Raw genomic sequence first — 27,974 nt, forward strand, 5'->3', positions numbered from 1 at the left:
GAAAAACAAATGAAAACTGATTTTGGGTTTATTTCACCATGTTCTAAATAAACTTGTTGGTATTTGTGAATTTATTGAGTTTTTATTGAGCAAGTACAGCACTTAAAAACTCCTTGGAGGAAAATCATAATAGTTTTGAATGAAAGACCTTGAAACATGAGCACAAGTATAGTTTAATGGATACTTAGCCAATCACTCTTTCTCAACTTGCTTGACATAGTGTGATATAATTGCCTACATTTCAACTTGAAAAAGTCATAAGCTAGTGATTGAAACACATTTTTTTTTTCTGTTCGTTTCAACTGTATAAAGCAGTATAGCTATTAGTTCACCAAAGATTGGCATAGACATAAACAAAGTGATACATTACAAGAAGGAAAAAACATTTATGAACAACTTGTGCCACAGTTACACTCCTGATTCTTTTATGACTTTCTTCATCATTATACTTCATTTAAATTATAATATTACAGTATAATAGTAAAAGAAACGAGTTTTTGGTACTGAAGATAAATCATTTTGCTTCAAATCATATCAAATATTTCATTCAACTACTATTTTATGAACTTATGTCAGTGTGTTTGGAATTACACTGTAGAATGTAATTCAACCTTGAATATTATATATCAGTTAATTTCTTAATTTAAAAGTAAATATTAAAATAACACATCTAAATATACATTTTAGCTAGTCACTTGGTATGTTGAATGTAGCACTGTTTAAAATGAGATGTTTGTGATGCCAAAGTACTAAGTCTATAGTTTCATACAAATTAGGAACTCAAGTTACTAATACTATCGAACCACAATATATTATAAGAACATTATATTTTTTTATTTTGAATGCAAATCAACAATCACAATGACATGGCCTTTGACCCTTTGCAAAAGAGTTAATTCACAAATAAAATCATCCAAAATAAATGTTAAAAAAATGTATACATGTACATAAATTAATGTAAATGGATTTAAAAGTTATTACATGTATTAACATAAAACGTTTTGGTTAACAATTACAAAAAAGTTAGGTGGCTTAATATTTTTTCCTTATTTGCATGCTGGTGATCAAAGACATAGTGAACGTAAAGACTGTGTTTTTTCAAATCAAAAGAAAGATAACACTAACAGTTTTATGAAACAGAATTTGATAGGAAATTATACAAGAATGTAGGAAGATATAAAATTGGTAATTAAAATCCACAACAAACATAAGCATTTGTAATTTTTTTCTCAATCTTTTCAAATTTTCAAATTCATAAAATATCACGTCTGATATTGAGATATTTTATATCAGAAACTATATAATCCTGAAGTATTTATTGTTTGCAATAAAATAAGCTATACAACAGATTCATCAAATTTACTCACTTGGAATGATTGAAATAATGTAATGTGCAACTATTACCAGAGTGAAGTTCTTGTTATTGGATTTGTACTTGTACTTAACAGTATTTTTGAAATTTTTCACTGTGGCACAGCAGCTCGTAGAATGGCTCCAAGTTTTTTTTCAAGTACATACTTTGATTTTGAAACTCTATTTCTTACACCATTTGAAATATAATTAAAGTTGTGGCAATTGGTGATTCCTCTTGATTTTGTATATTATTTTATAATTTCAGCAAAAATTCAATACTTCTTCTAAAATGCAACTTGTTTTAGTAAGTTCAATTAGGTCTAATGTCATTTAATGCAAACAAAATTAAAACAGCTACAAGAGGGAAAATAATATATTTATTTTATTTAAACAATTCTAAATGTTTTGACTAAACAACTAGTGCAGCATTACATACTGTTAGCTTCCATTGGAAGTCAAGAGGAAAACTAGGTAGTTAAGTGACTGGCAGCTGGAATTACAGATTAAAGGTACTTCTTAAGAGATGGGAAGTGGCAGGTGAAGGTGCGAGAATTAGGACATAGAAACTCAGCACCATACAGAAAATATTTTAAATATATATTGTATAAGCATCCATAAAGACAGAGAGAAATGAAAAGTAAAACATGGAGATTGAATAAATTAATTTCAGCTACTTTGTGCTCATTGTTGCTGTGTTGCAATCTTTTGTCTTATCTGTATGGAAGTTTTAACACCTTTTTTCATTTATACAGGATATAGTGTAATAATGTTGCTTATTATGTTGTCAACATTGTTATAAATTTGTATAATTAATAATATTATCAAGATTATCTATCAAACATAATGAATAACATTGTTATAGATTTATTTAATTAGTGGTTTTATGAAGGTTATTTATCACACATAATGAACAACATTGTTATAGATTTATTTAATTAGTGGTTTTATGAAAGTTATTTATCAAACATAATGAACAACTACACTGTTTTAGTAGCAAGATGATACCAAGAAACTGGGCATAACCAACCTAGATATATTTATGGAATTTGGATGTTCCTGTAGATGTACATAGGTTGTTTTTTGTTGTTGGTTTTTACAAGTAATGTTTTTATTACTTTACATAAAACTATGTTCACACTGTGGACCCACAGATAAGTTTCTTCTGTTGGCTTTAGAAGTTGTTTTTCAGGTTCAAATGTGTTAATTTTGGATCTGTGTTGGAAGATAAAGTAGACAGGCCATTAGAGACAGACATGAATCCTGCCCAAACTGACTCATTCCCTTGGAAAAGGTTAGGAGACAAGATGGAAGCTATGCACAAAGAGGTAAGCACATTTGTTAATATTGGCTTCTGACTTTGGTTTTGAGAAACGTACAGCAGATTTACAAGTTATTTTCATGCTTATAAATTTAATTCCATCTTCTTCTCCACTATAAAAAACACAGTTAATCAACATAAATCTTTTTCTTTCCAGGGACAGGTGCATTCTCTTGAAAATTCTTAGGGACTAGAGCTACGTTGTTTACATGTAAACAAATGGAAAATTAAAGAAGCCCTACTTGTACAAGAACTAAAGCTATAATTAAACCAATATAAAGTACTTTATTCCTGTACTAATTAATAACCTAACATCCAACTGCAATGCCTCCTACAATTCTGTATTTGTTTATACTCTTGTTTCTAAGATAAGTGTTCAGCTACTGTCAGTTGCAAACTCTCTCTGTTAACCAAGTTGATATGTTGTTCTCTGCTTATCAATAAACATATTAATATCCATACCAGGTGTTCCGAGATACACTTTAGCATATTGTATCTCAGAAATTGTATGGCATAGTAAAGTGAAATTGCACAAGACAAGGAAACCACGGAGATAAATATGCCACAGTTGTTACATGATGCCACTATATCATGATGCATAATCTGTCACAGTAACTGTTCAACATGCAACTCCTCCAGCATCCAGTGTGTATTGCTTTTTTTCAATAATGCACATTTAATCTGGTATGCTGACAATTGCATCTTTAAGATCTTTAACTGTGTGGCTTCAAGATACTCTCAAAACTCATGTTAGGTCTGGTAAATGAGGTAGCCATTCACAAAGAAAGTGATGTATGAATGATTTTGTCTGTGTAAGTACTCCTCCAAAATGTGTTTCATGTGTTTACCAATAACCAGAAAATTGTAGTGTTATATTTGTTGCTGCAGCATGGGGGAACCATGTTGGTTGTGTAAGCATTTCATGGTTATTGTGCAAGTATGCAGTCCTTCTGAGAAGTAAGTAATTTAACATAAATTACGTATTATAATATTATTACTACTCAGGCAAAGCATAGTTTTTATAGCCTTCTATGTTATTTGGTTTCAGAGTCAAACTATAAAATCAGAATCTTGCCACTCCCACCTGTTGCATGTTCTCTTTAACAAATTGCTAGTAGTTCTTTCTGACATTTTATACTATGTTATTTATAACCAATAAAATGCAATATTATGTTCAGAGAATTGTCTCTTTAGCTTCCAATTCAAACTTTATTCCCATGGTCAAAAAATTCACAAACCTTGTATGTTTGGGAAGAAAAAATAATAGATATAAAATTTTACTTTAAGAGTATTTGAAATTTATTTAAGAGGTTTTAGATGAAGAAAAGTATTTTTAATTTTAATACAAAAATCACTATGCACTCAGGGTAGTCAACACTTTGATTCCATATTCTCATGGAGAAAATTTTGGTGAAAATACTTCATTAAAAAGTCTAATTTTTTTGTCAACAAAAGACTTGTAATGCTTTATGAAATTTTGTGAAGGTACAGAAAATATATGGAAAATTATAGAATGGAAACTAAAAATCAGTTTGGAGTCATAAGCTTTGTCAGTTTCACTGAGCCCATTGCAAGAATGTTAATTCTAAACTACTAGTACCACTCCATTCATAATATTATGCTTTGACATGCTTTGGATTTGTGAAAGTAAAATAGGAGGATCCTACAGCCAGTTACCTCCATTTATTTTTTGGTCAGTGAATCTCCAAAGAAATTGATTTTATCTGCATCAAACTGAACAGCAGTTTTCATCTTTACCTGTCAACTAGCTTTTGAAAACTTTTCTATTTATTTGTTAATGGAAAAACCAATATGGTTTATACATGTCCAATTGATTGTCTCTCTTAGAGTTCAACTTATTTTTCTTGATTATACTTAGTTTGTTTTTTGCTTATTTCTGCTTTGGCATCACTTTGGTCAAGTGTAAAGTCATGAAAAAAAATTTTTAATCACAGTTATGATCATCTTTATATACAAACTTGTAACTTAAAATATAATTGTTACATAAATACCAACATGGAATATTTTTGAAAATGTGCATTTAAACTTACTTTTGAAAAACTATTCTGTACTATTATTGTAATAGATAATTACTGTAAAAAATGATTAAACATCTTATTGTAAGTTTCTGTCTGATAGGATACTTTCAGAAATGGCACCTGACTGAAGCAGTTAGCATACACCAATATTTTAACTCTTCAATGATGTTTACAAACCCTAGAATTTTATGCCTCTTGCCTCCTCCTTTATTTTGACAACCACTGAAGTGGCAAGCAAAACAATGCCAAAGATATCCTCTTAAATATTCAGAAATGTTTGCAATATAAAACAATATTGAAGATGTCCTTTAAAACCTCAGAAATGTTGACAGCACAAAACAGTACTGAAGACGTTCTCTTAGAATACCAGAAATACTGGCAGTACAAAACAATATTGAGGATATTATCTTAAAATGTTGGTATTACAAACCTATAATTGAGCACATGACTTGCCTTTTACTGGTTCAAATTTCTGTCATCAGACATGCTCCTCCTTTCAACGATGTAGGTATTATAATGTGATGGTTGATCTAATCATCTCTTGGTAAAAAAGTAGCTCAAGAGTTGGCAGTGGGTTGTACTGACTAGCTGGTTTCTCACTCCTCAGTGGCACAGCAGTATGTCTGTGAATTTACAATGCTAGAATTTGAGTTTTGATACCTGTGGTTGGCAGAGCACAGACAGCCCAAAGTGTTACTTTGTGTTTAATTTCAAACAAAAGCTACCATCTATCTAGTTTACTACCTCTAAATTACAGATGCCTAGCACAGGTAGCCTTTGAATAGCTTTGTACAGAATTCACAAACAAATAAAGCAAGTGGTCACCAACTGACTTTGTAAAGAAATACTCTCAGGAACTTGTTTTTTTTTTTTGTTTTTTTTTTACATTTATTAAATGCTAACATTTGTAACTGTTTCAGTTAAGGTGTAGGAAAGTGTGTGGTGACACTGTGTTAATTACATTTTAATTATTGGCTTAGTGTCCTTTAGCAGAACTGAATGAAATGTTGTTGTTAGCACAGATACTTTAGTGTTTAAGTTTAAAAGGTTATGTTTTTATGATTATTTCAAATTGTTCTACTCAGACACCAGAGTAATGTTTTTCAGAAATGCAAGAATATTGGGATGATTTTACTACTGCAGAGATGCCAACTATTTCAAATGACTGAGCGTAATGATTGTAGACAGAGCCCATACAGATATCGTACAACCACTGGATACAGTTTTGAGTCATCCATGTCTGTAGATCCATCTGTGGCTAAATTGTAAACACTGTTAGTGAGTATGCTTGAAATCATTTTGTCATCTTCACAACCCAACATTTGTACAATGGCTGTAGTTTTGGTTTTAGCACAGTCATATTTTTTTGCTATATCAGAGTCTGGGTACACTTTTCTGAATAGATGTCCTGCATGATCGGCTACAGCTAGGGGTAAATTATGAGCAATGACGAATTGTGTGAACATCATTTATGCATTTATGGTTTCTTATTCTGAATTCTTACTCATAAATGTCGTAATCTGCATCGTTTTTGTCTTCTCCTCAGCCTTTTGTTGGTGAGATACCAATTTTGTATGTCTGGAGCAATCCTTTATCCCACCATGTGCCATAGAAAAATCGATGTGACAAACTGTACAAAATGCATGACTGCCACTGACTGTTGATGCAATAACTGGATATTTTGCACCATACTCTTTCCTAAATTTTTTATTCACTGTTTTAGTCCTTTTAGATTTGCCAGAAACAAGACAATCTTGTGAATGAGGCCTCTTTTTTTCCATCTTGTGAACGATTGCATTGGTGTTTCTATGCCACTTAGAAAACGAGGAATACCCATCTATGCGAGTGCTGATTGGCTGACAAGCACTCACGACATAACTGTGGATTCCCCCACGTACCCATTATGGAGAAGCACCGCACTCAAACTATTGGTAGACGTCAGAGATACAAATATTTTTTATTATTTCAAGCACAAACATGATTATCACAAGAAGCCATTTGGATTATGTCTTTTATTTATTATCAAAATTTATTTGTATCTCACTAGAAATTTTCTTTTCACCCCTTTCAAGCCCTGAGGGAACAATTTATCACTTTATTATATAGGCCTATATAATATATAATAATTGGAGAGTTGCGACAAGTCGTAATATTTGTCTGTATGAGCATATAGTTGTTATGTATACACCAAAATCGTAATGATTACGCTCAAATAGTAATGGTTGGCATCTCTGCTACTGTGTATTATGTATGCAAAAATGGCTCATTTGGGTTAAGAAAATATTTTACGTAGAAGAGCGAACAACGTTTCGACCTTCTTTGGTCATCGTCAGGTTCACAAAGAAAAAAAGAAAGAGGTAACTGATCGACAGCTGACCACATGTTTGAAGGGCATTGTGTAACTGAGTGTAGGAATGTAGAGGGCATGCTTAAATGTTTGATTATATTTAAAGATACAGGTATAAAGATGTTCCTTTGTATTTTATTTTGGGCTTGAGTTGTTGTATAAGTGAGGCTTCATTAATTTTGCATTTGTTGATGTTTGTTTCTTCATTTAGTATTTGGTGTTTTTTATGTTTTGTTTATTTGATTTGCAGTGTTCGAAAATGTGTGAAGGTGACTTTTTGTGTTCTTTGAAACTGGTTTCCATTTTCCTACTTGTTTCTCCAATATAGAAGTCGTGGCAGTTATCAACTTGTATTTTATAAATAATGGTGTGATGTTGTATGATGACCCAGTATAGACCTCAGTTTTGTGCCTGGTTTTTGAATAAATTTGGTATTAACTGGAATGTCATATCTTGTTACTATTTTTTGCCAAATATTGGTTATTTTTCTGCAGATGTCGGGAATATATGGTATGCAGCAGTATATGGTTTTGTGATTTTTTAATTTCTGGGATATATTTACTTTAGTTAGTTGATTTTGCTTTTTGTCTAGGTGTGTGCGTATAATGTTTTCTACGGTTTGTGGAGGAAACGTATCGATGTTGATGAAGTACTGTTTTACTTTGTCTAAGTCATTAATTTTATCTGGCGAGCATTGTTTTATGGTGAGCTTTTGTTTCTTTCCTAATTTTAAAGTACTGAAATGTGTATACTTTTATGCACATGTAATGAATACAAATTGAATTTGGTATAACAAAATAAATCTTTTAAAGAATTCTTTAGCAAGTGTAGAGGTTTATTTTAGTATGAACTTTATATTATGTCTTTGTTAACTTGATGCTACTACTGTGAGTCTTCATGTTTATCGTGTATGTGTTTAGAGTTGCTGAACACCTGTAACTGAAGAATTATAAATGCAATGTAATCCTTGCACACTGCAACTAATACTTGGAAATATATATGTATATACATCATTATCAAGGTTTGGTTGTTCTCTTAGTGCATAGTATTTGAGAATGTATAATTTTCAATAGATAGCGCAATGTGGCTTTGCTGTAAGAAAACATGGAAGTAAGTGATCTGTGATTCTGGATGATTGTGAATAAAAGATAAAAGCACATAAACAATGAACATTTTTTACTACTACATTGGCTATAGACATTCATTATAGCACTAAACTGTATTTTAAAAATATATAAAATTAAGTTGTTTGGAAGATTATAGCTGTATTGACCATAATTAAAACTGTGGACCTGATTGTGAAAGGTAGAGTATTAAAAAAAGATATTATGTTAGAGATTTGAAAAGTAGATTTAAAAATATGTGGATCTGTCTGCAGAGAAATGGTATATGAGTTAATTTGAAACAAAGATATATAAATGATATGGTATTTGAAGTTTACTGTTAACAAATGGTTGAATTTATATGAAAATGTATGTAATTCATGTAAAAATCTTCAGTGCATGCAAATGGTTTTAGAGAGTGAGAAGGTAAAGCCGTTTGCTGTGGTTCACCTCAGTAAACAATTGTGGGCATTCTGTAGCTGCCACTCAATATACCTCATATTCAACGACTGACATGAGATGTGAAAGTCATTGACACAGAGCCCGTTTGCAACAGTGAGAGGATGCTCTGGGTATCAGTTACTTCCTGGTCATCAGAGAGCAAGATCAAGAGGGGGACAGGGTGATATTGCCCACTGACCTTTCGAATCTTGTCCCAAATGACTTTGGAACTTGTGGTAGAGGATATGTTGGTTGTGAACTTAATCCAAGATTCCTTCTTGGATTACCCATTGAGCATCTGCACAGGCTCGCTGGAAAGCAATGCAGTTCAAGAGTGTGGGATATCTACAGAAAGTATTCCATGCCATGTGGCAGGCAGGATTCCACCATGGACGAGGATATAGTGGAAAACGTGTCGAGGTTTTAGAAATACATTGAGCAGCTGCTTTTATAATACAGTCAGTTACTGCTGCCACACAGTCATCTATTACTGGCTGACAGACAATGGCAAGATCAAGTTCTGCGAGAGCAGTGAAAGAGGGCCAGTTTGCCTGACCAAGCTTCCACCAGGGCACCCAGGTCAGGTGGCATCAACCACAGCCAGTCTCTCTCAAGAATACAGGAAAATATAGCAAATTGAGAGATTAATAGCAGTAAAGGACCAATTTGGTGCATGAAAATAAGTAGAACCAGTACTGAAAAGAGAAAGGTTGTGATCAGAGAGCATACGCTCAACAGTGCAACCCCTCCTATCAATACCAGCACTTCCCCAAAGGGGATAATGTCCATTAAAGTCCCCCAGGATAAAAAATGGAGACGGCAAATGTTCAATGAGAGCATCAAGGTCTCTCCGGGTGACAGATAGAAAGAACAAACAGTAATGGTATGACCCAAGGAAACACGGATGGCTACATCCTCCAAGGGTGTGTAGAGTGGCAAAGACAGGGTGGGCACATGCTGATCAACCAACAGTGCCACCCCTCCATCACACAGCCTTCATTTCTGTATAAAGAAAATCGCTGAAAGGTGACTGTATCGGCAGGTTTCAAAAATGTTTCCTGTAAGGAGAGACAAACACGATGGTAGGAAGCAATCAATGTTTTGATGTCATATAGATCAGAACATAAACCTCGACAGTTACATTGTATCAGGGTGGCCATTTTTATTTACGTGTAGGCGAATTGGGTGGAGAACCCTTCTGTTTACTACCATGTCTTTTTTCCTCACTTTCTTTATTTGAGTAAGGTCTACTGACCTCCATGGATCCAGCCCTGGGTCGATTGGGCAGGTCTTTGCTGTTGGAAGGGGATTCCAGATACTGAGAACGTGAACGATTGATTGTTTTGCATCTTGGGGTGATAGAAGAAGATGTATCTGAGGAAATGCCTGTACCTGGAACCAAAGGATGTGGATCTTGGGGTTTGGTGGAATGTACATAAGGGACAGAGATAGGTGTCAAAGTTCATTCATCAACTTTTCTAACCATGGAGATCAAAAAACTTTTCATTTGTTTGGAGAACGATTCTTTATGAGGTATAGAGATCTGTCTGCACTCCCGCAGTGGCTGTGGAACGAAGTAAAGCAGCATACGTCCGAGCTGAGATGGTGGACAGCAATTTTCGAGCCTCAAGATAGGTAATGTTATGAATCATTTTCAAATGCTGCACCTCTTTTTCCTTCCAACCATTTAGGGCAAGAACGAAAATAGGATAGATGAGTGCCATTGCAATTGATGCAATGAGGGTCCATTTTAACTCTTAGGCATCATGGTCGTTGCCACTGCAACGAGCACATGTCAAGGACCCACAACATGACATCTTCTAGTGACCGAACCATTGACACTGGAAACATTGGAGAGGGTTTGGAACGTATGGCCATACACTGCAATTAAGATAACCTGCCTTGATGATGGCAGGCAGATGTGATGACGTAAATGTCAGAATGAGGACATGGGTTGGCACAATAATTCCATCTTTACGAGTGGAGATATGCCTCACTGCAGAAACTCCTTGGGTGGAGAAACCAGCGAGAATCTCTGACTCTGGAATGTTCTTCAAATCCCTCTCAACAATAACTCCTTGTGATGAATTCAAAGTAGCATGAGGTGTAACCTCTATAGGTATATCCCCAATAGTCTTTGAATGCAACAGGAGTTCACTGTGTTGAGATGTGGATGTTTTCACCAATATGTCACCAGATAGACACTTTTTTACTGACTTTGGAGAGCCAGCAAGTCCCTCTAGTCCCTTCTGAATAAAAAAGGGAGACATTTGTCCTAAAGGTTTGTCTGAAATAGAAGGTAGGATAATAAAATGAGGTACAACAGGTGTTACAGATGTTGAAGATTGCTGCTCAGAATCTTCCAGACATGGTCATTTACTTATGGACTCTTTTTCACTATTTTATTTTTGTTTCAAGGATCCATAATAAATAAAAGGGAAATTTCGGTGCCCTATGAGGGGATGCACTACAATGTCAAACAAGGACACTGCAGCAACACCAGGGTTTGGTGAGCACTATACCCAAACACCAGAATCAGATATAATGTCCACAACACTTGTTGAGAACTGTTGACCCTAGAAATATATATGCAAAAAGGGCTCGTTTTTGCAAGGCCAAAGTGGTGTGTTAGGGTTGGACCCCTCGACCACCAGGATCATCTCCTCCCCTTCACGAGTTGCCATCCATAGCAAACACGTGGGTGGATGTTCAGATCCCAGAGGAGGTAAAGTGAAAGAACAGAACCTTCCCTGGGAGGTCCCCACACCGAGGGGTTGACAGATAGTGAGATCTATTATCACATTATAATACCACCACAGTTGAAAATGGAAGTATCTTTGGTGGGACAGAGAATCAAACCCACAACCCTCATACTGCGAGTTCAGCACCCTAGCCATGTGGTGGTACTAAACCAGAATAAACTATAATAAAGTTAAATTCATGCTTAACTCTGTTAAAACAGCAAGCAGCTTTTAAAAAAGTAGGAAATAATCAATGCAAGCCTATATATAAAACAAAGAACTCTATGTATAATCCATCACTTAATAGTAGACTGAACTAAACCCTATACTTTCTTTCTAATTTGTTAAAATCAATATAGAATTTCAACTTAAATACATTTTATTTTATTATGGCCTATAAATTTCTGAATATGCAATTAGAAATTATTTGAACAATCTACTTTCATTTGTACTACCCAAACTGTATAAATTAAAATTTCATAGATTTACATGTGTAGTATATATTTTTATTACAGGAATGTATCTTATTGTAGTAGCTGGTACAATACATATCTAGATATTGATGCTGAGACACAGTTTAAAAGTTTTGTCTGTAATTTATTATCAACATTACTAAAACTGTCTTAGTTAAATACTTTAAACTTTACAGTGCTGATAAAATATGATAAGTAGCAGCTGGCAAGAGAAGCAAAATAAACAAAGAGTTAATATGCATCTATCTATTTTGTTATTGTTAATTTATATTCTCTTTGCACAATGTTTTTGATAAAAGAAATGAAGATAACATGCAGTACTGAAATTGATAATTTTACATAAAAACTGTTACACTACTGCAACAATACTGTTAATAAATTAACCCTCAAATTACTGACTTGTTTAAATATTATTCACTACCAGTACAGTATACGCATTGTATCAAACTGACAATTAGAGTTATTTCATGTTTCTATTGGTTAAAAACTTAAGGTTAACAAAGTACAAAAAAAAAAAAAAAAGATGTTACTTATTTACTGTGAAAATCCCATTTAAAAATAGAAGTAATTAGTGGAATTAACTGAAATATTGAGAGCATATGTGCATGCAGGTGGACTTGTTAATTATTAGAAGGCCTCTAACCAACAAAATGTCAACTGATTCTAAGTAATTTAGTACATATATAATCAGTAATTCTAAGTTTCATAAAAACCTTCCATCTTATTGAATTTGTAAGCCTTTTTTCAATCAAACATTCTGCAAAAAAATCCATATCTTAAAACTAATTTTGATTAATTTTATCAGATTTTTCCCAATAAAAATGTGCCAAAGTTGATAATATTAGATAATATTGTAACAGGTTAAGAACTGTGTACATTCTTGACAAAACTCTACAACTCTATGAAAAGTGTCAAAAGTGAAGGGCACATACCAATCAAAATATTAATGTGTATAACCTCTCAATAAATCAGGTTAAAAAATTATTCTCAAACATTTAGGGTTATATTGTGAGGTTAAAAATCATCACGTTTAGAAAAATTTGGGAGGTATCTTACCAGCTATATAGATACCCCTAAATACATACAGATCTATTTATAGTATTTCATTATTAAAACAGAATAATATTGCAAGTTTCATTTGTAGGTTAACAAAGATGTTGATATTACTGATATTAACCTTTAGTTTTTCTTTAAAGTGAGAAAATAATTGTTTTTCAATACTAGTTTGTGAATTTTATGATGATATCCTGGTTGTTCTTACAAAACATAATTTTTACTGGTAGTCAAGCACACATGCATTTCAATATTGGTTGATGTATTTCACATCCATATTTTGGTTGTTCAACAGAAAGGTTTTAGTGTTACAAGAACTCGATCTTTACCAGTATTCAAGCACACGTACATTTCAATACTGGTTGATGAATTTCATGTCCATACTTTGGTTGTTTGTGACAAGTTCTTAGTGTCACAACAATATAATTTTTATTGGAATTCACATACACATGCATCTTATTAAATTAGAAGTATAAATAAAGCATGCTAATCAACAATTAGTTACCAATATTATGTTTAGATAAGCAAACACAGAATTGTCTTGCTTGAATCTGCACAAATGTCTAATAAAACAACTAATTGCTTACCCCACACCATATTCTCCTTTGCCTTGTTTAATCATTCCTTGGCATAATGCTACAGGGCAGTAGATTCCTCATCTAGAACAGTGTCACTCATGAATTTGATCAACAGCTCCACTTCTCTTCAGTATTGTTAAAGTTTCCTCTGCATCTACTTCAAGGGCCTTGAGCAGCTTGGTTCCACAATCTATAAGGCGCTGGAAGTCTTGTAGGTAACAGTGTCTAACCAGCTCATTAAAAGCTGTTCTCATATAAAAAAAAAGGTACACCCATAAAAACCTATTCACATGGAAAAATAACCCTGGAGTTTTCTCAATGTTAAAAAGACCCTCATGTTATGAATTTCAAAATGATCAGATTTATATCACTACATGTAAAAACTTTAAAACAAACAAAAAGGAAAATATACAAGAATAAAACAGGTGCTAGCTGAGATTAAAATAATCAGTTTTAGATTCATCAGACTACAGCATTGCACAAACTATGCCAAGTTTTTCCTTATTGCACTACTTGTTTTCAGTTTACTGTATGGCTGAAAAAAAAATCCTAGAACATTTGCTTAGGTTTCAAGACAATTAAGACGACAGATATAGATATTTACTTAAAATCATTATGAACTATGAATATGCAATATCAAAAACTAAACTGAAATTAATATTAATTTATTAAATTTCTCTTTTGTAGTTTTCCTATAGAATCTTAAAACAAAGATGGGTCCGCAAAAAATTATTTTCCTAGTCTATTTCTGTCAGCTAATTTGACATTTAAACTCTGTCAATGTGAATTGTTTTATTCAATTTTTAAATTTGTTTCTTAAAATAATGAGAAATTGATTATTTATCTTGTTCTATTTCACTCAAAATGTATTAAACAATTTTTCTAACTTCTTTCTAGCTTTGAACTACATTTTGAAATTCTGAATAGCCATAAAGAATACACATTTTAACAAAATTTGAGTTAAGCTGTCACCTACGGCAAACTTAACTGATCAGCTCTGAATTTGGGTGTTTTTTTTGTTGTTGTTGCCATTAAACAGTTACTATAAACTTAAATTTCACTGTTGCAAATTACAAAGCTACACAACAACACTCTATATGTGCTCTGATTACCACAGGTATTGTAACCTAATTTTTAATGTTGTAAGCCTGTTAACTTCCTGCTGAGCCATTAGTTGGCATAACCTTAGATTTTTAGTATATGTTTTAAGCATAAAATTTTTTTATGCTCACGTTCTTGCTCAAAATATGCTCTTGTTATTATGGCTACATCTTGTACATTTTTTGTAGGCAGTGCAAACAACACATTTTCTACAATTTAAAAAATTACAAAAATTAAATAGTAATACACATTTAAAATGACAAAATTAACATCTAAGCTAAAACATACACAAAATGATCCAAACTCAAACTTTTGAGTTAAGTTTAAAAGCTCAGTGAAGTCCATTCTTATTTTTATTAAACTGCCTGCACTTCCAAGACTATAAGTTATTTCATAATCTACATGAAATTTATACCATATAATCAAATAGTTTCTAAACCTAATATAAATTTTCATTCCTTCCTGAACAAAATTCCAGATAAAAAGTAGTAACTGTTTGTGACACAAACATCACTCACTGCAAACATCTCTTCAGGATCCATATTATCATCTATTTCAAGCACATATTGTTTAAATGTTTGGTAATCATGTTCTAAAACAGGAAGAAATCCAACTGTCAGTCACTTTTAGTTTTATGAACATTATGAATAAATTTACAATTCTTAATGAAAACGATAATAATACAAAAGTTATATAAAGCAGAAAAAAACATGGGATGTATGTAATATTTCAATAACAAAACCTATGCCTTATAACAGTACAGTGGTGTAACTGTGCTATTCACTGAATTAATGTGCTGTTTAACATATACAATTAAATACATTAGTTGTGTTTTTATTATTTACTTTTCATAAAGCATTGTAAATTTTCCTCAGTACCAAAAATGAATACACCATTCATTAACTGCTTGTCAGAATGATGTGTGGTATGAAGTCCAAACCAAAACCATATATTGCCTGGATTGCATTAATGCACAGAACTGGACATTAATTGGAAGTTTTGCTTCTGTTACAGCAATGATATTACACATAAAACACCACATCTTTGATCTACTTTCAACACTCATTCAATATTGCTAAGATGTATAACTAAGAAACATTGTTTCATTGCTGCTAATGTCAGTCTGATTTTAGGCCTAGATAAAGTATAGAACAAGTAATAATAATTATACATATGTGTATGTACTAACATCTTGTATATATTCAACATTGACTCAAACCACAGTTGGACAATGATTTGGCAATGATACAGAAATTACTAAAATCATCTACAAGTTAAAGATAATACACAAAAAAATCCTGTACTTGCATTTATTTGGGGAATAGAATCATGAATTCATGGTAAGGTAAAATCTTGATTTATGCTCAAAATACCATACTCTTTATAGTGTCCAAAAATTACAATGTTGTTTTATCTAGTAAAAGATGGTCACTGCAATAACTTTTTTACGTACTCAGTGTAATTTTTAGAAACACTAAGTACAAATTAATACACACCTTAAAATGCTAACTTTTCAATTTCAGAGTACACTTCCAGAGTGAAGTCTCACTTTTGAACAAATAATTGCCACATGCAGCCTTTTCCATGCTTGAAAATAATGAATAAAAATAAAGATTCTTTACTTTAATTTTACCCTTCTTAATGCAAATAGTGTCACTTCAAATTTTAATTAATTACGTATGCCAAATTATAAACACTGAAATACATGTAAACATATTGATTACTTGATTTTACATCAAACATGATTAGATTTATGGTACCAAGAAACTGTATAAAGGACTGTGGTAAAAAAATATTTCCCTTCGTTATTTCTTTTGTTATTAAATCCCTAATAACCTCATCAGAAGCTAATTACATGCCCTACTTTGTAGAAGGTAATATTTGTACCTTTAAAAGCCTATTTTAAAAAATAGAAATAAATCCTAATTCATAGTGTTTTTATCCCTTTTTCAGGCCAAATTTCTTGAACCAAAAAACCCATGTACAACATTAAACAGTTTCCAGTTACCAAACCAAAATTATGATAATCAAACCAGCCAACTATTGATGATGGAAGCTAAAAGTCTATAAAGGGGCTTTTTTTTTTTTTTTAATCCTCATTCTTGGGCAAAAATCCTAAAACAAAGTAGCCCATCAAAGTGGTCAGAAAGTTTCCAGTTATACCACTAAAATGTAGTTTAACCAAGTCAACCAACTCTGGGTGATAGATACTAACATATGTAATGGATTATCTTTATAGTAACATATAGTCCCATGAAAATAAAAAAACAATACTATTAAACTCTGTATGTTTCCCAGTTGAATTATTCATATTATGCAACCAAAAACTTAATATTACAAATTAAAATAAAAAAAGTCAGTATTTTAAAAGTGCATATACATTCACTGTTATGTCTTACCAACCTCCATTTCATAGAAAACCTTGTTATTAAACTCATGTAATTCTGCCCTTACATTTTCTTCAAAATCTTCTGGCTGATGAACCAAGTCAGGAAAAGGGTTCACACATAACATTTTTATTTTTGATGAATCTAACTGTTAAATTAAGAAAAAAATTATTTGATGTAAATATAGATACATAAAAGAGCAAAAGTTGTTATAAACCTAGTTATATACACAAAAGTAACATTCAACTATTCTGTACTTTAAATATTCGAATAATGCAATTTTACAACGACCCCAGTTAAATAGCATAGAGCAGGGGTCACCAAACTATGGCCCTCAAGGCTAATTTGTCCGGCCCAACAGCAGCTAGCCGCTTGGAAATAAAAAGTGACATTTCATCAAATGTCCAACTGTCATAACAAAATAAGTCACACCGATGGTTGCTTTAAGCTGGCAAAAACAAGACGTTATGATAAAAAGAAACAAAGCTGTCACACGCAATTTTAACCAATAGGAAAATTCTTCTTTTGTCCTTTCTGCCCGTTTATTCATATCGAGGTACATATCAATGAAAGCATTAGGATTTCAAAAACAAGTACAGACTTAACCCTCGTCCTTTCGACTCGTCTTGTAAGTTCAGCAGCCTAGGTTTACCGCTTCAGCAAGCTCATTTCTCTTAGTAGTTGGGTTATTTGCTTTTTGTAACTCATTCTTTGGTAAGTGTTGTGGCAAACGTACATTTCAATATATTTTGTTTGTGCATTCTTGGACCAGTACAATACTTTTCTCACAGCGTTCTGTTTTTCATTTTCAGATCCTGTTTTTTTTCACCCATCGTTATAGCTGCTTTTAAAAGAAGAATAGTGGACTCTGAGTGTTATGCTCTCAATGAAGAATAGGGAGAAAAGTACTCCTTTGTGGAAACAAAAAACCAGAAAGCTACTTGTGTGATATGCACTGAAAGTGTTGCCATTTTGAAAGAGTACAATCTTCGGCGTCACTATGAAACAAAATATCTATCAACATATTTGAAATTTCCAGAAAAGTTCCATTCTGAGAAATTTGAACCCATGAAATGTGTTTTTGAATCTCAAAAGAATCTCTTCACAAGAAAGTTTGCTGAAAATGAATCTGTCACTCATACAAGTTACAAAATAGTGCATAGGATGGCAGAGCGAGGAAAACCTTTTACTGATGGCAACTTCATCAAAGAGTGTATGATTAAAGCAGCAAATGAGCTGTGTCCTGAAAAAGCCAATTTCTTTGAAAGTATCAGCCTTTCAGCAACTTCAGTTGTACGAAGAGCAGAAGAACTTGGAGAGAACATCGCATTACAGATGTGTGTTCATTCATGGAGTTAATTTTGACTTTCAGATCATGGAAGAGTCGGCATCAGTTTGCAGCACGAATGGAAGGACAACTGGAGAAGACATTTTCATGGAAGTACATAAAACTTTGCAAGACTATAACCTTCAGTGGAATCAGCTTCAAGGTGTAACAGTTGATAGAGGAAAAAACATGGCTGGAATAAAGAAGGGTCTGGTGGGGCTGATCAGGAAACAGTTGGAAGATCTTCAACTCCCAAGTACTCTATTCATACACTGCATCATACATCAATAAGCACTCTGTGGAAAAGACTTAGATATTTCTTTCGTACTGAAACCAGTAATTTCTGCAGTAAACTACATTCGTGGTCATGCACTTAATCATTGCCAGTTCAAGGCGTTTCTTGAAGAAATTGATTCGGATTTCTGTGACTAGCCTTATCACACAGTGGTGAGGTGGCTCAGCTGTGGTAAAGCCTTTCTCGTTTTTATAAGCTGAGAAGAGAAATAGATATATTTCTTATCGAGAAATATAGAGCTGATCCACTTCTGTCAGATCCAACCTGGTAGTCAAAGTTGTCATTTTTGGTTGACATTACATCCCACATGAATGAATTCAACTTGAAACTTCAGGGGAAGAATGACCTTGTCTGTGATCTCTATAGAATCATTAAAATCATTAATCATTTTTGGAGAAAGCTGTCATTGTTTGAAGCACATTTGGAAGGAGGAAACCTCTCATTTTCAGTGTTTCAATGAGTTTCATGCTGGAATCACAGAAGATGTCAACCTGGAGTTTCAGAAAAAGATTATTGGTGATTTAAATAAGCATTTTTAGAGAGATTTTTGGATCTCGACAGAATCAAAAGTGACATTCTCCTTTTTCAGAATCCTTTTGATTGTGTCATTGATGACATGCCAGTGGAACTTCAGCTGGAGGTCATCGATTTGCAAGGAAATGACTTGTTCAAAGCAAAACACAGAGAGAAGCAACTTATTGAATTTTACAGCTGCATACCTGAAGATGATTTTCCAAAGCTGAAGCAGTTCGCATCTGGTATGGCATCAGTGTTCGGAACAACTTATGTCTGTGATGAACAAGCATTTTCAAAAATGAAGTATGTGAAGTCGGTACATCGATCGAGGTTGACTGATGAACACTTTAAAGCAATTCTAATGATTGGATGCAGCAATTCAAAACTGAACATTGAAGATATTTTGAAAGCCAAATGCCATTTTGATAAATCTCATTAACTTTTTTGCAGCTTAGTGAAATACAGATATGTACTCACTATGTGAGATATGACAATTGTTTTTGCTAATGTCATCTTCTTTGATAACCTTTTAGTAAATAAAAATGTTGATTGTATTTCTGTTTGTTTTTTATTATATGTGTGTATTGCATGCTACTCCCACATGGCTAATGTGGCATCCTAAACTTAGTGTTAAGTCTTTTGCAGAGAGCTTTCGTTCTAGCTTATGAGTATTGAACATAATGATCATGCAGCCTGCGCTTCTCATTCCCCACGTAAATTGGCCCCCTGTGAAAAACGTTTGGTGACCCCTGGCAAAGACAAACATTACTTTTCGTCACCATAAGATAGTTTCTCTTGATCTTAAAAGCTACTTATTTTTCTATGTGAATGACTTAAAAAATATGTAAGTACCTCTTCACTTCCATTGTCATTTTCATCATTGTCATGATTACTGTCATCTCCATTTTCAACAGATTTTTCTGGTAGTTCATCCAGCAGTAACTTCATAGGCATATACTCATCCCAAATAACTACATTGGTGCCATTTAGTGTGTTTAAATACTGCTTACTACGATGTCTAATAAGATCAACATCAGGTACCTAAAGTATTCACAAGTTAGCATCACATTAATTAGAAACTGAACAAAGATTTGTCACATCAAAACCATTTACTTTCATGAAATACTTCTAAATTATGACAGAATTATTTTAAAAGAAATGGACTGTCAAATATATAATTATATAATTGCAATATTCCATTTCACAGTGAAAAATATTTTCTATTCACTATCAAATTAACAACAATATATTTACAACCAAAATTTATTCACTTAAAAGTGAAAATTAAGAAATTATATGTATTTAATCATGAGAATAAAAAGCTTTACATATATTGGCAAACCATAGAAATAAACAACGGCCACTTGCATTTTCATGAAGTACAAAAACAACTTAATTTAAAAATGTTACTAATTTTAAATTATGAATTTCTGTATGATTTCCTAGTAAACAAGAGTATAATAAAACAAAATCAAAATTTTTAATATAATTATGGTAAAACAGTCACAGACACTAATGATTAGTTTTTCAATTTAACACTTTTCAAGAAGCACATATTCCTTCAGGCAGATAAATACAACCAGGTTTGAATTCCCAAAAGTTCATAGCATCAAACTGGTTACAAAATGACAAATGATGAGATGAAACCAGTGGTAGTCCATCTAAAACATAACCTAAAGAAAAACAGAACAGAAATCTACAGTCCCTTGATTACTACACAATAAACATGTCAATGGTAAATACTCAACACCATATTCATATTACACATGAATGATTATAATTTTATTGTATGATTTTATGATGTTAGAAAAACACATAGGTTCAAGAAGTCTTGACAGAAATGAATAAAAACCCTATAATCCAAGTACTTTCAAAAGGTGGACCTTTCTTCTCAAAGGGCAAACCTATCAGTTTAAACTCAGAAATGTTTCATAAATTCTGAAAAACGTTTTTCAGTTCCTAGTGCCTCCTTCCAAAAAGGCAGAACTCTAATATATATCCTTGTTCACATAGAAGTGAATTCCATCCCACCCAAAATGTATGTTATCCATGGCATAATTTTAAATGTTATTTACCTTAAAAATAATATTGGGGAAAAATGTATACAAATCATAACAGCAAAATAATAAACCTTCTATATGTCTTGTGGAAACAAGAAAGACTTATTCTTGCTAATCTGAAGTCAATTTCAACTCAACACACCTTTCTGAGTTCATTCTATCTCATACTTGACTTACTGATTATAATTAAAGCATTCAAGAAGTCTTATTTTTTGCCAATATAAAGTCATTAATTTAAAATCAATTCATTGTACCCTTTTGATATTTTCTTCAAAAGAGGCAAAATATGTATATGTGAAAAAGGCTGGTTTGGATTGAGAAAGTTTTTTATGTAGAGGAGTGAACCCAAACCAGCCCAAACCACTACAAGTGGGTTTTCTCGTCATCACTTATTAGAGGGAAAATATGTTTTTCAGACACATCACTTCTCTGGAATAATTTAATCAAATGTTTATCTTGGATTCCCTTTGATATTTCTGACCTGAGCACTTCAACAGCTTGAGAAATTAGTATAACAGAGAGAATTATTTTAAAATAAAAAGTACAGTTTACTAGACATCTCCATCTCTCAAAAAATCATTTTTTATGGTCACTTTAGCATATATCAAAATTACACATTTAAGTGTGTACACAATGGGATTCAAAGAAATATATAAATAACTGGTCTTAAATCACTCATTAGTCTTTTCAGTTCTTACAAACATTCTTAGAGAAATATGGTTATTATGGGAATTTATAAAATATTGTATTTTTTTTATTGAAATATTTTGCATTCCAATACTATTTAATTGGAAGTTACCCTTCTGAAGTATGTTGATGCACTAGGATATCATAACATGTAAGTAGCAATATGTTTTAGAGCATGTAGCACAGACTAGACAATGCAAGATGTTATGTGAAAACAACAAATTTAAATAAAATACTAATACTATTGTGTGACTTAATGGTTTTGTATTTTAAACTTAGAGTCAGATAGTTGTGACTACAAGGCTGGCCATGCTGCTGTGTCTTAGAACAAGACACTTTACCCCACCTGTTCCATTTTACCCAGCTAGAAGTTAACCTACAATGGACTATCATTCTATCCAGGTGAATAGGACCCATTTCATTTGCTTGTGCCATTTGTTACTGGAGTTCAAAAGCACCAGCCCTATGTGACTTTGAAAGGCATGATAAGAAATCAACTTTAAGGTTTATCCATAAAGATTAATTACATCTGCTTAAAAGTCTTGGCTTGAAAAGTTGTATCTATTTGAATCATTGGTCAACTGACTACATTAATTCCAACCTTTGACTGTCACAACAATGACAACATCATTTTCCTACACTGCATAAAAATACATCTTCCAACAGATCTTGAGCTTTTTGGCATCCTGCTGAAAAGGCACTATTTCAAATTTGATACATGTTGCAGGCAGGTAGCATCAGCATATCCAGCATTTCTTGTGCTATTCATCAATGGGATCAAGTTCTCAACAAGCATCAGACTATTCTGCAATAATGGTAGTGTTCACCCAGGAAATGTACGAATGTTTTTTTTATGATAGAAACAAATAAACAGTATGTTCTCTTTAGTATATAAATGACAAATCTAGGCACATCTTGAATGAAAAGAATCTTTATCTAAACAATAAAAAGAAAACCAGTGAGCATACTTACCATGGACAAGTTGACATTAACAGTTGGTCTTGTCACTTTCTCACTCTCAAGAACAAATGCTCAATACCAAACATGAAGAGATTTCCAGAAAAAAAGCAGGTTAATTAATGGAGAACTGAACTAAGAAAGCACACTTGGATTTAGAATGTTAGCTTGCATTCTTTGTTCAGTTGATGGGATAAACTTGTGACCTATACTTCCTGAAACCATTTGTTAACTGTCAAATTATTAAAAAAAATGTACAAATTGGCCACCCAAGGATATTTCAATGCTACCCCATCTAGCCATGATTCTATATGTAATACTGAAACATCACAGTAAGCAAAGATGTTTTCTACCAGAAAGAATAAAGAGCAAAGCAACTTGAAAAAGACAATGTTAGTAACTTTCTGTTGCCACCATGATAGTTTGGAAAGTAAATAATCAATAATTTTGAAAATATCTATATTACTAAAAGTAGAAAACCCACAAGTGACACACTGTAAATCATCTAACCCAAAGATTTAAACTACTTTGATGGATCATACCATGTAATCTATGAGTAAACAACACACATATCCAACAGATGAAATAATGTATTCCAATCATTATAAGTAAGAACACATGAACATAAAATTAAATTAGCTATGTTCTTAACTAGGTTAATTTTTAGTTCTAACCTATGCAGGCAGCATACTTTGATCAGAGTTTTTAACATTAATGAAAATCATGTATATGTAAAACTAAAAGTATTATTAATACATTAACTTAAATAAAACTCTCTTTCCTGTAATATTTTATATTTCAAATTATAGCTCTTTAAAATTTGGTGTGATACTGAAAAATAAAACAAGCAAAAAAAATTATTTTTTCATAATGAATATCATAATAGATTTTTGGCTGAAAAGTCAGGTTTTATAACTGATATTCTCATATGATTTAGTAAAAATGTTGATCAATAAATATCACTGACAAATTTATCACATCAAATTTGAACACTTATTTTAAGTGAGATTGGCCCTGAATACTTCAGATGACTACAATTTTTGACAAACAAGTAATTGTGTAAGAAAAAAATATCATACAATTGTAAACAGGAAGCTTTCATTTCTAAATTAAGAACTGTTTTCATAATAATCCAAAAGAGAAACTCCCAAATAACATTCTGGATAGTAGATAAATGCACAATGTAATGTAATCTAAATAAAGTTCATATCCATTGTTATAGAATAAGTTTATATGGATTAAAGTTATGGAAAATTCACTGATTAAAAAGATGCCAAATTTCAATGTATCACTTTAAGCTGAACACCTTTCTAATGTCATACAATCTGCAGCAGTTTAGAGTTTGTTATACCTGCGTATGTTTCTTTCACAAATAAAATTTGGGCTGAAAATAACATATGAAAGTATTGAAATACATATACACATAAATTTGAACTTCTATAGTAGTCATAAATTGGCCTTAATTAAAATGTTAACTGTATACCTATTCTAAAGTTGTGTTATTTATTATTTTAATGTTATACACAAGTGCCATGAAATAATACTATCAATCTTAAACATTTCAATCAGATACCTTTTTCTTTTTTAATAATTTCAGAGATTTTAATTTCTCTTTGTACGACTTCCTTTCCGTGCCACTCAACAATGAATGAATACAAGTACTTTCGTATAGTGATGGATAAGGTCACTTGAGCCATTCAGATAGTGCTCTATTGCTGGTAATAAAGTTAATATACTTGTCACGCTAGTCACAACTTCAGAGTAGAAACTATCACCACATAAATATCACTAATTATGCTTCACTTAAAAATATTGTACACAGTTTTGGTTTCTTTACCTAAAACAAGATACTGACTTCTTAGAGAAGATTCAGAGGACTACTAAGATGATTCTATGAAAGAAAGGGTTATTTTTGCTTGAGAAAAAAAGAAAAAGAGGTGATTTTATTAAAATTTACAATATTATCAAATGATAGAATAAAGCCTACTCATCCTTGTGTACTATTCTGAACAGGTTGAAATAATACAAATGTGAGATTTGGAAAAAGGAAGACTAGGGCTGCAGTTGTGAAATTTTTATTTTTCTAACAGTGTGGTTGGTTCTGGAATAAGTTGTCTTCAGTAGTAGTGAAGGTCAGGAACTTACAAGTGAAAAAGTTTTTAAATATTAATAATAAATTGGAATAGCAGGAAAAAATCACTGAAACTATCATTAGTAATAGGCATGTCACTTTTAAATTATTTAAATATCTCCATATTGTAGTTTGATTTTAAAGTTCAAAAGTACTTTCTAAGTCTGTTAATCTCTCAATTGAAAAATATCATAGAAATACATACTATACCAACTTTTAAAACATCCACAAATGCCTGCAGTTAAAAATATCTTACTTTTTTTTTTTAACAGGAGTAAACATGAGAAGTAAAAGACCATGAAGTATACTCAGAGTACAATAATCCTCACTTCTGTCAAGACACTCAGCAAAAGAAAAAAAAAAAGACCCATTATTACTATTATCAAAGTCTTTTCAGTCTAAGTTGGAGAAACAATCTCAATATTATAATTTATAGTCCTTATTAACTCCAGCACATGAAGAGTTATTATCTATGAAAGTAAAAAAATTATTGAAATTAAATGCTAAATAACAAATAGCATAAGTCCTAAAACAAACCAAAAACATCTCAGGAGTCACATTTTTTCAATTAGAAATATGCCCATCATTCATCATTATTTACCATTAAGCCAATATCTAATGCAATTTTTATCTTTTAAGCTTTATGTCAACATGCCTGGGCATCAAACATAATCAAAAATGAAATTTGTTTCCAGGCATTCTTTGAACCTTTGTTAAATAAAAAAAAAAAGAAAGAAAAGAGTATTTGGTTTTGAATTTTGTGCAAAGCTACTTGAGGGCTATCTATCCCTAGTTTAGCAGTGTAAGACTAGAGAGAAGGCAGCTAGTCATCACCACCCACCACCAACATGCTCCTCTAAAGTTTCACTGTCGGAGTTGTTTAATGGATTTCGATTAGTGACAAAACATTTTTAATTACTACAGTGATGCTATGTTGTTCAACCTACATTAAATCTACAACATTATTAGAAGCTAACAACTAGTGTTTATATGTGTTCTGTAAGATATACTATATAACTTCTTTGTCGTTGCTCCAATTACAAGTATTGATCAGTATACACTCAGTGGCCACTTTATTAAGTACACCTATTTAGTGCCGGATAGGACCTCCTTTTGCTTCCAGAACAGCTTGAATTATTCTCAGCATGGATTCAACAAGATGCTGGAAACGTTTCTAAGGAATTTTGGTCCATGCTGACTCAATAGCATTGCACAGCTCCTGCAGATTTGTCGGCCACACATTCATGCTGGGAACCTCTTGTTCCACCTCATCCCAAAGGTGCTCTATGGGATTAAGAACTGGGAACTGTGCAGGCCATTGAAATACACTGAAGTCATTGTCATGTTCGTGAAACCAGCTTAAAATGATACGTGCTTTGTGACATGACGCATTATCCTGCTGAAGTAGCAACTGGAAAAGGGCAATGTGTGCATCCCTTTACGACCACAGTCAGAAACAATACTCAGGAATGCTGTGGCATTCATATGATGCTCAATTAGTATTAAGGAGCCTTATGAGTACCAAGAAAGCATTCCCCATACCATTACATCACCACTACCAGTGTGTACCATTGATGCAGGCCAGGATGGATCCATGCTATTTACACCAAATTCTGACCCTACCATATGCATGTTGCAGCAAAAATTGAGATTCTTCAAGCAAGGCGATGTTCTCCAATGTTCAATCATCCAGTTTTGGTGATTCTGTGCTCACTGTAGTCTCAACTTCCCGTTTCTTACCCGACAGAAGTGAAACCCGGCGTGTTCTTCTGCTGATGTAGCCCGTCCACTTCAAGAGTCGACGCGTTGTGCATTCAGAGATACCCTTTTGCATACCACTGTTGTAAAATGTGGTTATTTGCGTATCTGTGACCTTCCTGTAAGTTTGAACGAGTCTGACTATTCTCCTCTGACCTTTACCAATTGAAATTTTACATTTAGGATCTACACAATCTACTCCAAACCAAGAAAGCTAAAGGCAAAAAACGCTGATATTACATACGTTATTTAGTTTTTTTTCAAAGAAAATTAGAAATATTTTCAATTGCAGAAATATTCAACTATTTTGCTATGGCACCCTAAATCAGTTCAGGTGCAAAAAATTAGTTTCAAAAGTCACAAAATTAGTGTAATGGTCTCTGTCAGTGAGGAATAAAAGTGGTTTAACTTTATTTCAAAATGTGTTTTTCTTATAGCAAAGCCACATCGAGCTATCTGCTTAGCCCACCGAGGGGAATCGAACCCCTGATTTTAGTGTTGTAAATCCGGAGACATTCCGCTGTACTAGAGGGGGGCAGATTTCAAAATAAATGCATCTTTTCAAGCCACAACTCACAGAGTGATGCGACAAACCAATCATAAAACAAAGGGGTTTCCCGAACAAGTCAGGAATAAAGTGGTAGTAGAGAAGCACAAATCAGGAGGTTATGATAACATTTAAAAGTCACTGATTATCCCTTTGAGTATGATGAACTCCATCATTAAGAAGTTGAATGTGCTTCATACCACCCACATTAAACAGCTATTCCAAACTAAGCAGATATGAAACTGGTTAGGGATATCACTGTGAATCTAATAGCCACTTTGAAAGATTTGCAAAGTTCCATGTTTGAAATGGGAGTCAGTGTTCATACACTGATAATATTCCAGTCCCTATACAAAACTAACCTGCATGGGCAAATGACAAAAAAGATGTCATTACTGAAAAATAATCTTAAATTTCATACAGTGTTTGCAACAAAACACGTAAACGTTACTACAGACACGCAGTAAAAGATTTTATGTTGCAGGTTTTGCCAATATTCAACCTCCTTCACACAGAATAGTGTTTAGTTTTATTGTTAGAATTTTGAATAAAAAGGTGTTCTTGAAAAAAATTATTTTCAACATTTGTATTTTGTCAAACATGCGACATTATTGGTAGGGGGATGGATATTTTTGTAAGGCAGCGTGTAAATACACATGCACGTACATACGTATATATATTAATCATGTAACAGGAATTCTCATTAAATGAAAGTAACATATTCTCTCATCTTAAAAGTTAACCAACATATATAAACATTTT

At 32.6% G+C, this 27,974-nt stretch overlaps 1 protein-coding gene across 2 annotated transcripts; it reads right to left on the minus strand.

The window, feature by feature from the left end:
- Window positions 1-502: 502 nt before the first annotated feature.
- LOC143235093 (uncharacterized) lies at window positions 503-27,927 on the minus strand. Of its 2 annotated transcripts, none has more exons than XM_076472897.1 (2): window positions 19,925-27,927; window positions 503-17,082 (listed from the first exon to the last, which is right to left on the minus strand). In XM_076472897.1, exon 2 carries the CDS (start codon window positions 10,869-10,871, stop codon window positions 10,422-10,424), a length of 450 nt encoding a protein of 149 aa, XP_076329012.1. In that variant the 5' UTR covers window positions 10,872-17,082; window positions 19,925-27,927; the 3' UTR covers window positions 503-10,421. Both variants share the same exon structure in this region, with proteins under 2 accessions (XP_076329012.1, XP_076329013.1).
- Window positions 27,928-27,974: the final 47 nt, after the last annotated feature.

Source organism: Tachypleus tridentatus, chromosome 12, assembly GCF_004210375.1.
Source record: "Tachypleus tridentatus isolate NWPU-2018 chromosome 12, ASM421037v1, whole genome shotgun sequence".
Lineage (NCBI taxonomy): Eukaryota > Metazoa > Arthropoda > Merostomata > Xiphosura > Limulidae > Tachypleus > Tachypleus tridentatus.

What these genes read in the sequence shown, in the direction of transcription:
- LOC143235093 (XM_076472897.1), bottom strand. Translation starts at nt 10,871, where the DNA reads ATGTCTCCCTTTTTTATTCAGAAGGGACTAGAGGGACTTGCTGGCTCT.